Genomic DNA, 14,107 nt, shown 5'->3' with positions numbered 1-14,107 from the left:
TCCTGCCAGGCTGGGGCAGTGCCAATCTGTGCCAAGGGTATTAAATGTCCCTCTCCTCTCAGGGACTGTACTTATCTTTGTGCGGCCGGACCAATCCTCTCGACTGGATCCAGTATTTGAAAAGCTGTTGTAAACCTCACCGAGGTGATGTCACATTGGCATGGTATGAATATTTAGTGAGGAGGGAGCATGTGGCTGGCAGGCCCATTAGTAATGTTAAAGTTTATTATAATCCATTTAAATGAGGTTCCCGTCTTTTGTAGATGCGAACCCCATGACGTCACGGGTCAGGGGCAAGGAAAATAGGGAATCGCGACCTCTTACGGTGATCGTGGACTGAAAATAACCCTCCTAGAGTTTTTTGAATTTGAGATAAAGTCCAGGCTACAAACCTTTGAAATATTATAAATTGTCAATCCTAATACTGGGGAGATGGCAAACATGATTTCATACTTGCTATATATCTGATTTTATGTAGGCTTTGGATGTGGCGACTCGGAGATTTTCACAGTAACTTCATTGCAGTGTTAATGTAAGCCTACTTGTGACAATAATAAAGATTATTATTATTATTACTCGAGACCAGTGTGCCGTCCAATAATTGTTAATGAAAGCGAATTGTATTAAAATGACCTCTGTGGCCCTAGGTTACAGGGAGAACAGTTAATTAAGATATTTGTTTTTAGTTGCTACTTGGTAATCATTGCTAAGATTCCGTGGATGTCAGAACAGAACAGAGCTGTGATGTTTCGCTCGTTGGTAGAACATCCTGATGACATCCACTGATTACTTGGTTGACATTTTGGAGTGCTGGGGACACTTGGTAACCCGTTCTCCAGAAATGATTTTGGGGAAAGTGAGGGATAATACCACAATTTAATAAGATAAGTCATGCCAAAATAAGCAGTGGGTATGGGATGTGGAGATGGACCCCTCGCTCTGCCTAGTGACCGTTCGTCAGCACCTATGGATTTCTATAGCAAAGGAATCCTCCTTTCGGGAAAGTAGGAGGAAATATTTTAAAAGACTCAGTGTGGGGGAAAAGCGGGGTGGAGGAGAGTGTTAATAATAGGATAACGGTTTCAAAGGTACGGAGATGATGGGCCGAATGGCCCTTTCTCTGTGTGACACGATTCAGTTGGATGATTAAAGTTGGACAGGCGATTATGGTAGTTTGTTTTGGTAATCCCCCCTCCTCTCAGTGTGTGTGTGTAGGAGGGCTCATAAATAATCCCTGATCTCATTTTGACTTGTGACTTGACTTAAGTCAGACCTGTGGCTTTCACTGCAAACTTCCCGCAGCTGCGGCGGCGGCGGGGGAACTTTTGTTCCAAGAAGAGTGGAGTGAGCAGGTCGGGAGTGAGTGGACCAGGGGGTGACTCAGCCCCTCCCTTCTCTTCCCCTCCCGCCAACACAACACCCATCGGCGCTGTGTGCCCGGGGCTCCTGGAGGATGCCAGGCGCTGCCCCTGACAGGACAAGTCGCACGTACACCAGGCACACGTCCCGCTCGCCGCCCGCTCCGAGGCTCTGATCTCGGCGACCATGGATGGTTGTGAACCGCCCACCGCGCTCAGGAGGTCCCGGAGTTTCCACTTCAAGAGCTTGAGAACATTCCTCAGTAAAATGAGCGAGCGACGGGTAATAATAGGTGAGAACAGATATATTTCCTTCAAAAAAGTTTTTTTTTTGGTATAAGACGAACCGGTGTGTATCTGTAACACATACAATTGTACACAATAGCAAGTCTCGGGCATTTGGTTAGCAGGGTTATATGTGCGATTTCTTTGGGTAATTTTCATGTGCCCCTTTTCTGGGGGTAGCGTATGTGAGGATTTATTTATAAATGAGGCACATCGCATGTTTAGGTTCGCCATCCTGGTACAAACTCCTGAATTCCTACACTTCCAGCGCTGCTTGAGTACGGCAATCTTGTACAAACAGTCCTGTGGGCAGTGAACTGGCAGCTTCTGTATATAACTGACAACATCACTGTACAAAACATTCAGGGCTGTGATATTAGACTAAGATCCACACGTAGACATTGTTAGAGATTGAGGTGATTGGCACTGTGCTAAGGACTCTGGCAAGACACCCCGATCTTAAGACAACCCTACAGAAGTCTCCACCCGACTAATGACTGGCAAAGAAACCCACCACAATTGCTGTCGCCCTCCCCCACTCTTCCTCAAGTGAGAGACACCCGCTATGGAGTCACCAAAGACTCTTCCCCCCCCATCAAGACCTGCCCCTTGGCAGTGACAATCTGGCACCCTGGCACTGCCAGGTTGGTGGTGCCTGGGCAGTGCCAGAGCACTTTCTAACCATTGCCCAGACTTCAAAGGCCTCCGAGCTCCCTGGCGTGGTCATCACATCTGGGGAGTCATTCTCCGCCGGCGGGAGTCTCCGTTCTGCCGGCGCCCGGAGGTTTCCCGACGGCGTGGGGCTGCCCCACAATGGGAAACCCCATTGACCGGCTGGTGTTACGGAGACTCCCGCCGGCCGGTCGGCGCAGAAATGTGGCGGGGCGGGTAGGAGAATTTCGCCCCTGGTCTCTGTTTTTGGAGACCGGTAGTGATTCCTGCTGGCTCCACGTTGGGCCGGCGATTTGGAAAATTGAAGGGACCCAGTGAATCCGGCTTAAAGCCGAATCTGAATAGGCTAATGATGATTTAAATATGCCAATCTGGTTCACTCCCTCACCAGACTACGTCGCTAACCGGAGTGGGGAGAATCTCAAAATGAGTTCTTCCCGGCGCAAATTGTGTATGGTCCTCTTGCAAGAGATTCCGGCCATAATGGGGCTGGTTTAGCACAGTGGGCTAAATAGCTAGCTTGCAATGCAGAACAATGACAGCAGCGCAGGTTCAATTCCCGTACCGGCCTCCCCAAACAGGTGCTGGAATGTGGCGACTAGGGGCTTTTCACAGTAACTTAATTGAAGCCTACTTGTGACAATATGTTATTATTATTACGTGATTTGCGCCTGCGCTAGTGGAGCTGGAGAATCGCCCCCAACAAATCTCTTTATGTGATGGTAAACTAGTGCCAGCCAACTTTGCCATATGGCAGTGGCACATGATTATTCTCCAACACATACCCCTCTCCGTTTGTGTTTTTTTTAAAAAAAATTAAAATTTATAGCTACAATCATCCTAAATGGCTATGTAACAATGAACGTGATTTTAAATGTGCCGTCCAAGTACCTACAAAGGCAGAGATTTTTCTCAGGGCGGAAGTTTAATCAGTCACATTTTAATTTTCACGATAGGAAACATTCTTGTCAAGCATTGACAAAATGGAGAGTGCCACTGACCTGAAATCTGCTTGCGTGATGCTTACTGCAGATATTCTAACAACACTGAGATGTTTGAAACATTTTAATTATTCCCTAAATAAATTTGTGTTGGGTCGACTGATCTCAGATAGGGCAGAATTTTAACTGTTGGTTTAGGCAACACTCTAGGGAGGGGAAGATCAATCACAGTTGATCACTATCCAGTGACCCCTTAGAGATTTGTAATAATGTCGAGTACCCCATCGACGTTGGAACAGAATGGCTTGGCTGTGAATCTCTCCAAGCTGAACAGTCTGCCTGCATGACATCTATACTTGCATGTGAATAATTGCAACCTCTGGGTACCTTTTTATTTCTGTATTAATGCCACATTACATTATAGAATCATTATGTCACAGAAGGCTCATCAAGCCCATGGCAGTAGTAAGTTTGATAATTTAAGAATTAGTGTGGTTCAGTCCAAAAATATGTAAATTTTCGCATTAGGACACAGTACAAGTGTTTGGTGAATTAGTGGGAATGTGCAACAAGTGGCTGAAATTCTCCGGTCCTTTCTGCTGGTGGGATGATCCAGACCTGCTGTTGACAAGCCCCTGCCACGGTGTGTTTCCAGCGGCGGAGGGCAGGGCACGCAAAACCCTGTGAACATCCCACCGCCAGCCAATGAGGGGCCGCTTCCGTCGCTGGAAAATCCCACCCAGATCATTTTTTTCAATGAGTGAGGGAATGTCAGACAGGGCATTAAAATTATCTGTTTTGCTGAGAACACAATGAATCTTGCTGAAAAGATGCACATGTTGCTAAAGCTTTTTAATCTTGCACTCGGGACAAATGCAAGAATGCCAAATTTCAAACAATCACAGCACTTTATATGACAGGAGAAAAGGGTGCTGATTGGTTGAGACATCGCCATGGAGAAAACAACATGGAACTACAGACACCCCATGTTACTATGTAATTCCAAATAACCCTCTGAGTCACAAAGTTGTGGGTTTAAGTTCCACATTAGATACCCAGCACAAAATCAAGGCTGGCACTCGAGTGCAGTGCTGAGGAAGTGCTGCATTGTTAGAAGTACCTTCTTACAGATGGACTGTTAAACTGAGACCTCTTTGCTTTCCACGGTGAATGTAAAATATTCCATGACACTGTTTTTATTTATTTCTTTTTAAAATTTATTTTTAAAATTTAGAGTATCCAATTCTTTTTTTCTCTAATTAAGGGGCAATTATAGCCAATCCACTAACCTTGCACATCTTTGGATTATGGGAATGAGACCCACGCAGACACAGGGAGACTATGCAAAACTCCACATAGACAGTGACCTGAGAACTCGGGTCTTCGGTGCCGTGAGGCAACAGTGCTAACCACTGCACCACCATGCCGTCCACCCCATGGCACTATTTCAAAAAAGAACAGAGGAGCTATGAAATTAAATGAAATGAAAATCGCTTATTGTCACAAGTAGGCTTCAAATGAAGTTACTGTGAAAAGCCCCTAGTCGCCACATTCTGGTGCCTGTTCGGGGAGACTGGTATGGGAATTGAACCATGCTGCTGGCCTGCCTTGGTCTGCTTTAAAAGCCAGCTATTTAGCCCAGTGTGCTAAACCAGCTATCCCTGTTGTTCTGGGAAATATTTATTCTTCAATCAATATTATGAAAACAGATCACGGTTTAGCACACTGGGCTAAATTGCTGGCTTTGAAAGCAGACCAAGGCAGGCCAGCAGCATGGCTCAATTCCCGTACCAGCCTCCCCGAACAGGCGCCGGAATGTGGTGACTAGGGGCTTTTCACAGTAACTTCATTTGAAGCCTACTTGTGACAATAAGCGAATTTCATTTAATTTCATTACTGTTTGGAGAAACATTTTAAAAATAAATTTAGAGTATCCAATTTGGGTTTTTTCCAATTAAGGGGCAAAAAAGTGTGGCCAATCCACCTATCCTGCACATCTTTTGGGTTGTGGGGGTGAAACCCACGCAAACACGGGGAAAGTGTGCAAACTCCACACGGGCAGTGACCCAGAGCCGGGTTCGAACCTGGGACCTCAGTGCCTTGAGGCAACAATGCTAACCACTTGCGCCACCGTGCTGCCTTGTTTGGAGAAACTTGCAGTGTCAAATTGGCTGCCGTGTTTCCTACATTGCAGCAGCGACTATTCCTCAGAACATATTTCATTGCCTTTGATTGCTTTCATTGCTTAATGATCAGGTTCACTTTGAAACAGAAATTAAGTGAAAGGGAAAGGGTGGTAAGGTGAACAAGATACTGGGTACAATTCTCCCAAGTGTCATTCTGTGCGGGTTTGTGGGGTGTTTGGCACGATTCGGGTGCGATTTAACTAAATGCGATTAAAGTGCCACTGTGAGCACATTTAGCCGTGTGTTTCCCAGTGTTTGCAGCGCTGAGCTACACAAGGCTAAAAATTGCAGATCGCATTTGATAAGGTGCCTGAACAGGGAACGCGCAGCCGAGGCTGCACATAGTCCTGTTTTGTACACTGATGAGCTCTGCTCACCGGAAGACCTCAGTGTAGCGAGGAAAATGCGTCCTGATCTCCGAGGCCCCCAAAGTGACCTCCCACACCCCAAAGCACTATGGAATAGTCCCCCCCCCCCCTTCCCAACACCCATTTGGGCTCTCCCGCTATTCACCAGGGATGGCAGGATCGGGGCTAGGCACAATGCAGCCAGAAAATCACGCTCATCGTTTAGAGAGATATAAGGGGATATTCTCAACACCCACGCAGGGCAGCCCCAGACTGATCGCACCCTGCAAAAAATGCAAACTTGATGACTTGGCAGTCCCAACCTCATACCCTGACAGTGGCACCTCCAAGGTGCCAGGCTGGCAGTGCCTGGGTGGCACCAGCAGTGCCAGGTACCATCCTGCCCATAGGGCAGGCACTGGGGGCCTTCGATCCCCTGGGGAACCCCGTGAGTGCCATTCCATCTGGTCACCGTTGTGGCGACGGCGCTCGCCCGAGGTGAAGGAGATTGAACCCATGCCTCGGGTAACTCTACTTAAAGTAGAACTAGCTGTCTTGCTTTAACGTGCAGATTTTCTAAAAAGTGATCCCACCCACAATGGACGGGATTCACATCGCAACATCTCACGAGGTGTTGAGAGCTGGGTAGATCCCGGGAGCGGGGTCTCCGGCTCTTATTGGACACATTGTGCCACGGCGAGCAGCTTTTTGGCTACAATGTGGCTGTTCGATTGCACCCTGCAATTCAACCACACTTCGTCATTTTTCTTTGAGCTTGGGGAAATTCTTACTAAATCATCCCACATAGGACTGTTTCTGAAATGGGGAACTAAAGACATCAGCAAGACTCGCTCCTCAGAGATTAGAGCGTCATTTATAAAGGGTGTGCAGATCTCAGAGTCAAGTTGAGGGTCCCACTCCCTGGATCCCACTCCCCGGGCCTTCACCTCCGACCCTTCATATCCGCCTTCATACCCCCCTTTCACCCCCTCATCCTTTATACTCACCCCTCATGCCCCCCTTTCATATCCCCCACCCTTCATACCCATCCTTCATGTCCCCAGCCTTCATACACCCCTTCAGGTCTCCCCCCTTCATGCCCCCATTTATGCACCCTCTTCATGCCCCCTTCATCCCTCTTTCATGGGCATGTCCCCATATGCCCTGCCTTGGTACTGTCACCCGGCACCCTGGCACTGTCAGCACCATGGAAGTGCCAATCTGGGACCCCAGTTTTCTACTGTTGGGGGCCAGGCTGGCACTGTCCAGTTGCCTGTGAAAGTCCCTTCATGCCCTGAACACCCAGGATCTATTGGCCTCTGAGCCCCCTTCTCACAACCCTCCCCTCCCCCTCATGGTCATCATGTCTGGTTTCTATTTCTGAAAACCAGTGTTGATTCACGCCAGCCGGTGAATCCCGGAAGCCGAGAGACTCGGCTTCCGTCTGCACACATTTAAATTAGGTTGATGACATATTTAAATATGCTGATCTGGGTCACGCCCAGCGAGAGCGTGATCCAGATCGCGTCGGACACTGTGGGTCAGGAGCATCGTAATCAGTTTGGTGAAACCTGGGTTTGGGTTCTCCCGCTATTCACCATGAATGGCGGGATCGGGGTTGGGCGCAACGCGGCCAGAAAATCACGCGCACCGTTTAGAGAGATATAAGGGGATATTCTCCCCTTCCCATCTACAAATGAAGGGACAAGTGTTGAGTGCGGGCAGAGAGTGGATTGGTCTTGTGCCGCAGAATCTCTGCTCAAACATTGATCTGTTGAATTTTACTGGCTGCTGGGAATTCCACTACTATTTACCAAGATTTACCGGAAATTAAGTGGAGAAGATGCAAATGTGTGGTTGGATATTGTTGTGACTTCACTGCATGCTATTTCACGCTATCCCATCCTCCATACATTGTTCAAAAGGCACCCTAAAGCTAAAAAACTAGACCAGAACTCATAAATCTCAGTGGAAGATGATAAAGTACATGTTAGTGAGGTTAGATTATTGACCTATCTCAAGAAGAGGGTTTATTTGGGTGAGGTATTTTCTTGCTCATGATATTGAAGCACTTTATCTTGAGGCTCATTACTACTGAGGCCTAAAACTATGCATTAAGGTGGAAAGTTTTTAAATTGGTTTCCAATGTCTTATTAAGTAGGAGGGAGTTTCGTTGTGATGCCAGTAAGCATAATATTATCTTTGGACATTCCTTTGTATATGGCCTTCTGTCATCATTGTGAGGACGAGTATTAGGGCCAGAGAAGATTCTGACAATATCAAGGGGCATTGAGGAAGGTAAGGTGTTATCCAGCCTGTACAGAACACAAACATCTTGTCCTCTAGCTGTATAAGAACAATTCAAATGCTCAAAAGTGTGCTTCAAGTATTATGCAGATCTGAAGCCATCTTCAAGGGATTGCATTGTTTTTTTTAATGGAGATTAAATTTTACATAACAGGACCTCTTGTGATCTGTGGTCCACCATTGCAATTGGCAGGTGATTGATCAAAGTTTATCTCGATCTCCTGTACATTTTCAATGTACAGTTTCAAAGAAGTAGGATTTCTAAAAGGGGAAGGCAGCGTGGACTGCACGCATGGCTATCAGATCACAAATAAAAGATACAGTGACTTACACCGACAGGAAGGAATACCAGTCTCTAAATGTGCAACTAGTTTCTAACCACAGGCACATGATCCTGCATGTCAATGCTGTGGTGATATATATCACTGTATATACACAAGGGATTAATGTAAATACACTGCAACTACGTAATCACTAGAGGGAGCACCAGAGATGTCATGACATGCAGACATACTGCCAATGGGTCATTACAACAGGACACAACCAATGGGTTATCAGGACACCCAGAGGTGGCATTGCCACAAGGGGGCACTTCACAACCCATATAAAAGGACATGGCACACATGCTCTGCCTCTTTCCACAGACCAACATCTACAGAGTGAGACAGGGTGTATCTTCCGCATCACACCCCAGCATGTGGCTTAGAGCAGGCTGGTTCAGTTAGACTGAGTTACTACAATTAGATCAGCAGAGAGTCGAACTCATTGAGAACTGTGCTAATAGTTCAATAAACACAGTGAACTCGTTTCAAAGTCTGGAGCATCTTTTACTTAAAACTGCACCAAGTGGCAGTCTGTGTTATTCCAAACTACATAACATAACAAATGCGAGGTACTTTAAAAAAAATATATATATTTTATTAAATTTTTCAAACAAAATGTTTCTGTTTTTACAAATCAACATAAAAATAATACAATAACTGGTAAATAACATTATTTAAATAATATAGTGAACTAACAAAGTGACAAAAAAATAGTGCTCCCCCCCCCCCCCCTCCCCCCGGGTTGCTGCTGCTGTCAATCTATCTTCCCTTAACGTTCTGCGAGATAGTCAAGGAACGGTTGCCACCGCCTGGAGAACCCCTGAGCCGATCCTCTCAGCGCAAATTTTATTCGTTCCAGCTTTATGAACCCTGCCATGTCGTTTATCCAGGCCTCCACGCCGGGGTGGGGGGGTTTCGCTTCCTTCCACATAAGTAGGATCCTTCACCGGGCTATCAGGGACGCAAAGGCCAGAATATCGGCCTCTTTCGCCTCCTGCACTCCCGGCTCTTCCGCTACCCCAAATATAGCTAATCCCCAGCCTGGCTTGACCCGAACCTTCACCACCTTTGAAATCACCCTTGTCACGCCCCTCCAGTACTCATCCAATGCCGGACACGACCAGAACATGTGTGTGTGGTTCGCCGGGCTTCCCGAGCACCTCCCACACTTGTCCTCCATTCCGAAGAACCTGCTCAGTCTTGCTCCCGTCATATGTGCTCTGTATAGAACCTTAAATTGAATCAGGCTAAGCCTGGCACACGAAGACAAGGAATTTACCCTGCTTAGGGCATCAGCCCACAGCCCCTCCTCAATCTCCTCTCCCAGCTCTTCTTCCCATTTTCCCTTCAGCTCCTCTATCATCGCCTCCCCCTCGTCTCTCATCTCCTGATATATTTCGGACACTTTGCCCTCCCCGGCCCATACCCCGGAAATCACTCTATCTTGGATCCCCTGTGTCGGGAGCAGCGGAAATTCCCTCACCTGTTGCGGCGCCGTCACCAGTGCCTTTAGGCTCGTTCCTTTACAGGACGCCATCTCCAGCCTCTTCCACGCCGCCCCCTCTCCCTCCCTCATCCACTTACAAACCATTGCCACATTGGCGGCCCAGTAGTAGTCGTTCAGGCTCGGCAGTGCCAGTCCCCCTCAATCCCTACTGCGCTGCAGGAACCCCCTCTTTACCCTCGGGGTTTTCCCTCCCCACACAAAGCTCATAATGCTCCTGTCTATTTTTTTGAATAAGGCCTTTGTGATCAGAATGGGGAGACACTGAAACACGAAAAGAAACCTCGGGAGGACCATCATTTTTACTGCCTGCACTCTGCCCGCCAATGAGAGCGGCAGCATATCCCACCTCTTGAAGTCCTCCTCCATCTGCTCCACCAGTCGCGTCAGGTTAAGTCTGTGTAGAGTTCCCCAGTTCCTGGCGACCTGGATCCCCAGATATCGGAAGCTCCTTTCCACTCTCCTTAACGGCAGAGCATCTATTCCTCTTCCCTGGTCCCTGGAGTGTATTACAAAAAGCTCGCTCTTCCCCATATTTAGCCTGTATCCCGAGAAACCTCCAAACTCCCTCAGTGTCTGCATAACCTCTGGCATCCCCTCTACAGGGTCCGCAACATATAGCAGTAAGTCATCAGCGTAGAGTGACACTCGATGCTCCACTCCCCCTCTAACCACCCCCCTCCATTTCTTAGAGTCCCTCAACGCTATGGCCAGTGGTTCAATTGCCAACGCGAGCAGTAATGGGGACAGGGGACACCCCTGTCTTGTTCCCCTGTGTAGCCGAAAATACCCCGATCTTTGCCGGTTTGAGACGACACTTGCTACTGGGGCCCCATATAGGAGTCTGACCCATCTAACAAACCCCTCCCCGAACCCAAACCTCCTCAGTACCTCCCACAAATAGTCCCACTCCACCCTATCGAATGCCTTCTCCGCATCCATCGCCGCCACTGTCTCTGCCTCCCTCTCCGCTGGGGGAGTCATCATCACCCCCAGCAGCCGTCGAACGTTAACATTCAGTTGTCTCCCCTTTACAAACCCTGCCTGGTCTTCATGCACCACCCCCGGGACGCAATCCTCTATCCTTGTCGCCAGCACTTTTGCCAGCAGTTTGGCGTCTACATTTAGGAGTGAGATAGGCCTGTATGACCCGCATTGCAGCGGATCTTTATCCCGCTTCAGAATGAATGATATCGTCGCATCCGACATTGTCGGGGGTAGTATCCCCCCTTGCCTGGCCTCGTTAAAGGTTCTCGCCAGCAGCGGGGCCAACAGGTCCACATATTTCCTGTAGAATTCCACCGGAAACCCATCTGGTCCCGGGGCCCTCCCTGCCTGCATGTTCCCCAGTCCCTTAGTCACCTCGTCCACCTCGATTGACGCCCCCAGACCTGCCACCTCCTGCTCCACCACCCTCGGGAACCTTATTTGGACCAGAAAATGTAGCATTCCCTCTTTTCCCCCCAGGGGTTGGGACTTATATAGCCTCTCATAAAAGGTCTTAAACACCTCATTTACCTTCCCTGCTCTCTGCTCCATAGTTCCCGTTTCATCCCTAACTCCCCCAATCTCTCTCGCCGCTATCCTCTTACGAAATTGGTGGGCCAGCAGCCGGCTCGCCTATTCCCCATACTCATATCGCATCCCCTGTGCCTTCCTCCACTGTGCCTCTGCCTTTCCTGTGGTCAGCAGGTCAAACTCCGTCTGAAGTCTTTGCCTTTCTCTATATAGTCCTTCGTCTGGGGCCTCCGCATATCTTTTATCCACCCTCAAAATCTCCCTCACTAATCTCTCCCTTTCTTTGCCCTCTTGTTTCTCCTCGTGGGCTCTAATGGAGATCAGCTCTCCTCTAACCACCGCCTTCAGCGCTTCCCATACTACCCCCACCTGAACCTCACCATCGTCATTGACCTCCAGGTATCTCTCAATACACCCCCGCACCCTTCCACAGACCCCCTCATCCGCCAATAGTCCCACATCCAGTCGCCAGAGCGGGCGCTGCTCCCTCTCCTCTCCTAGTTCCAGATCCAACCAGTGCGGGGCGTGGTCTGAAACGGCTCTGGCCGAGTACTCCGTTCCTGCCACCTTCGAGATCAGTGCCCTACTCATAACAAAGAAGTCTATTCGGGAATATACCTTGTGGACGTGGGAGAAAAAGGAAAACTCTTTGGCCAACGGCCTAGCAAACCTCCACGGATCCACTCCCCCCATTTGTTCCATAAATCCCCTAAGCACCTTGGCCGCTGCCGGCCTTCTCCCAGTCCTGGATCTAGACCGGTCTAGCCCTGGATCCAGCAGAGTGTTGAAGTCCCCCCGCCCCCCCCCATTACCAAGCTTCCCACCTCCAGGTCCGGGATACGTCCCAGCATCCGCTTCATAAATCCCGCGTCATCCCAGTTCGGGGCATATACATTTACCAGCACAACCGCCTCTCCCTGCAATCTACCACTCACCATCACATATCTGCCCCAGTTATCCACCACTATATTCTTAGCCTCGTTTCCCCACCAATATCGCCACCCCCCTGTTTTTCGCGTCCAACCCTGAGTGGAATACCTGTCCCACCCATCCTTTTCTTAACCTAACCTGATCCGCCACCTTCAGATGCGTCTCCTGGAGCATGACTACGTCCGCCTTCAGTCTCTTTAAGTGCGCGAACACCCAGGCCCTCTTAATCGGCCCATTTAGGCCTCTCACATTCCACGTGATCAGCCGGATTGGGGGGCCGCTCCCCCCCCCCCCCCGGGCCGACTAGCCATCACCTTTTCTGGGCCAGCCTCCCGTCCAGGTCCCGCGCACCCACCTGTCCCCCAGGCGGCGCCTTCCCGTCCCGACCACCTCTTCTCTTGCCAGCTCCCCCTTGCACTCAGCAGCAGCAACCCAGTTAGTCCCCCCCGCCCCCTAGATCCCCCTCTCGCATGGTTACTCCCCCCATAATGCTTCCGAAAGTCAGCTAACTCTAGCTGACCCCGGCTTCCCCCGTTCTCTCTTTGACCTCCCTGCGTGTGGGGCTCTCTTCCTTCCTGCGCCTATCTTCCCGCCATCATCTCCATAGCGTGGGAAAACCCCGTGCTTTCCTATCGCCCCCGCCCCCTATGGCGCAGCTCCCTCATTCCCCCACCCCCTCTCTGTTCCTTTTTCCCACCGGCGCCCACATTTCTTCGTGTCCCCCCATCAAGGGGAGAGAAATTCCCCATCCAACGTTACTATGTAATAAACCACCCATTTCCCACTTTACATTACATTTCTGTACCACCACCTCGTTGCTTCCCCCCAACATCAAACTCTCAGTTCTAGTCCAGTTTCTCTTCTTGAATGAAGGTCCATGCCTCATCCGCCGTTTCAAAGTAGTAGTGCTTGCCCTGATGCGTGACCCACAATCGCGCCGGCTGCAGCATCCCGAATGTTATTTTCTTCCTGTGAAGCACCGCCTTGGCCCGATTAAAGCTCGCCCTCCTTCTCGCCACCTCCGCACTCCAGTCCTGATACACTCGTATCACCGCATTCTCCCACTTGCTACTCCGTACCTTCTTGGCCCAGCTCAGGACCGCCTCTCTGTCCATGAAGCGGTGAAATCTCACCACTATCGCCCTTGGTATTTCACCCGCCTTTGGTCTTCTCACAAAGACCTGGTGCGCTCCTTCCACCTCCAGGGGGCCCGTTAGGGCCTCAGCTCCCATCAGCGTATGGAGCATCGTGCTCACATAAGCCCCAACATCAGCTCCCTCTGTTCCTTCGGGGAGACCTAGAATCCGTAGGTTCTTTCTCCTCGAGCTGTTCTCCAGGGCTTCCAGCCTTTTGATGCACCTTTTGTGTAGCGCCTCATGCGTCTCTGTTTTTACCATCAGGCTCTGTATCTCATCCTCATTTTCGGCTGCCTTTGCCTTCACTCCACGGAGCTCTATCGCCTGGACCTTTTGTGTTTCCTTCAGTCCCTCAATTGCCAATAACATCGGCGCCAGCACCTCCTTCTTTAATTCCTCCACACATCGTCGAAGGAATTCCTGCTGGTCCGGGCCCCATGTCGGCTGGGCTCCATCCGCCTCCATCTTGCTTCTCCCTTCTCTTCTCTGCCGCTGCTCCAAAGGATCCTTTGCAATCTGGCCACTGCCAGTGGTCCTTTCCATACACATACCGGGGGGGGAGGGATCTTCCTTCGTCACCCCACACTGGGTTTGGTCTGA

General features: G+C 49.6%; 1 protein-coding gene across 1 annotated transcript in view; it reads left to right on the top strand.

Annotated features, from left to right (window-relative positions):
• Positions 1-1,319: 1,319 nt before the first annotated feature.
• LOC140421116 (stAR-related lipid transfer protein 13-like) overlaps positions 1,320-14,107 on the top strand; it is a 138,238-nt gene continuing 125,450 nt past the window's right edge. Inside the window, exon 1 of the mRNA XM_072505523.1 lies at positions 1,320-1,651. Within this exon, the coding sequence (XP_072361624.1) occupies positions 1,546-1,651 (106 nt within the window). The 5' untranslated portion in view covers positions 1,320-1,545. The remainder of the gene's footprint in view (positions 1,652-14,107) is intronic.

This window comes from Scyliorhinus torazame, chromosome 5, assembly GCF_047496885.1.
Source record: "Scyliorhinus torazame isolate Kashiwa2021f chromosome 5, sScyTor2.1, whole genome shotgun sequence".
In the NCBI taxonomy this organism is placed as follows: Eukaryota; Metazoa; Chordata; class Chondrichthyes; order Carcharhiniformes; family Scyliorhinidae; genus Scyliorhinus; species Scyliorhinus torazame.
Note: the sequence above shows the minus strand (reverse complement) of the source record. Positions and strands in the feature narration are given on the sequence as shown.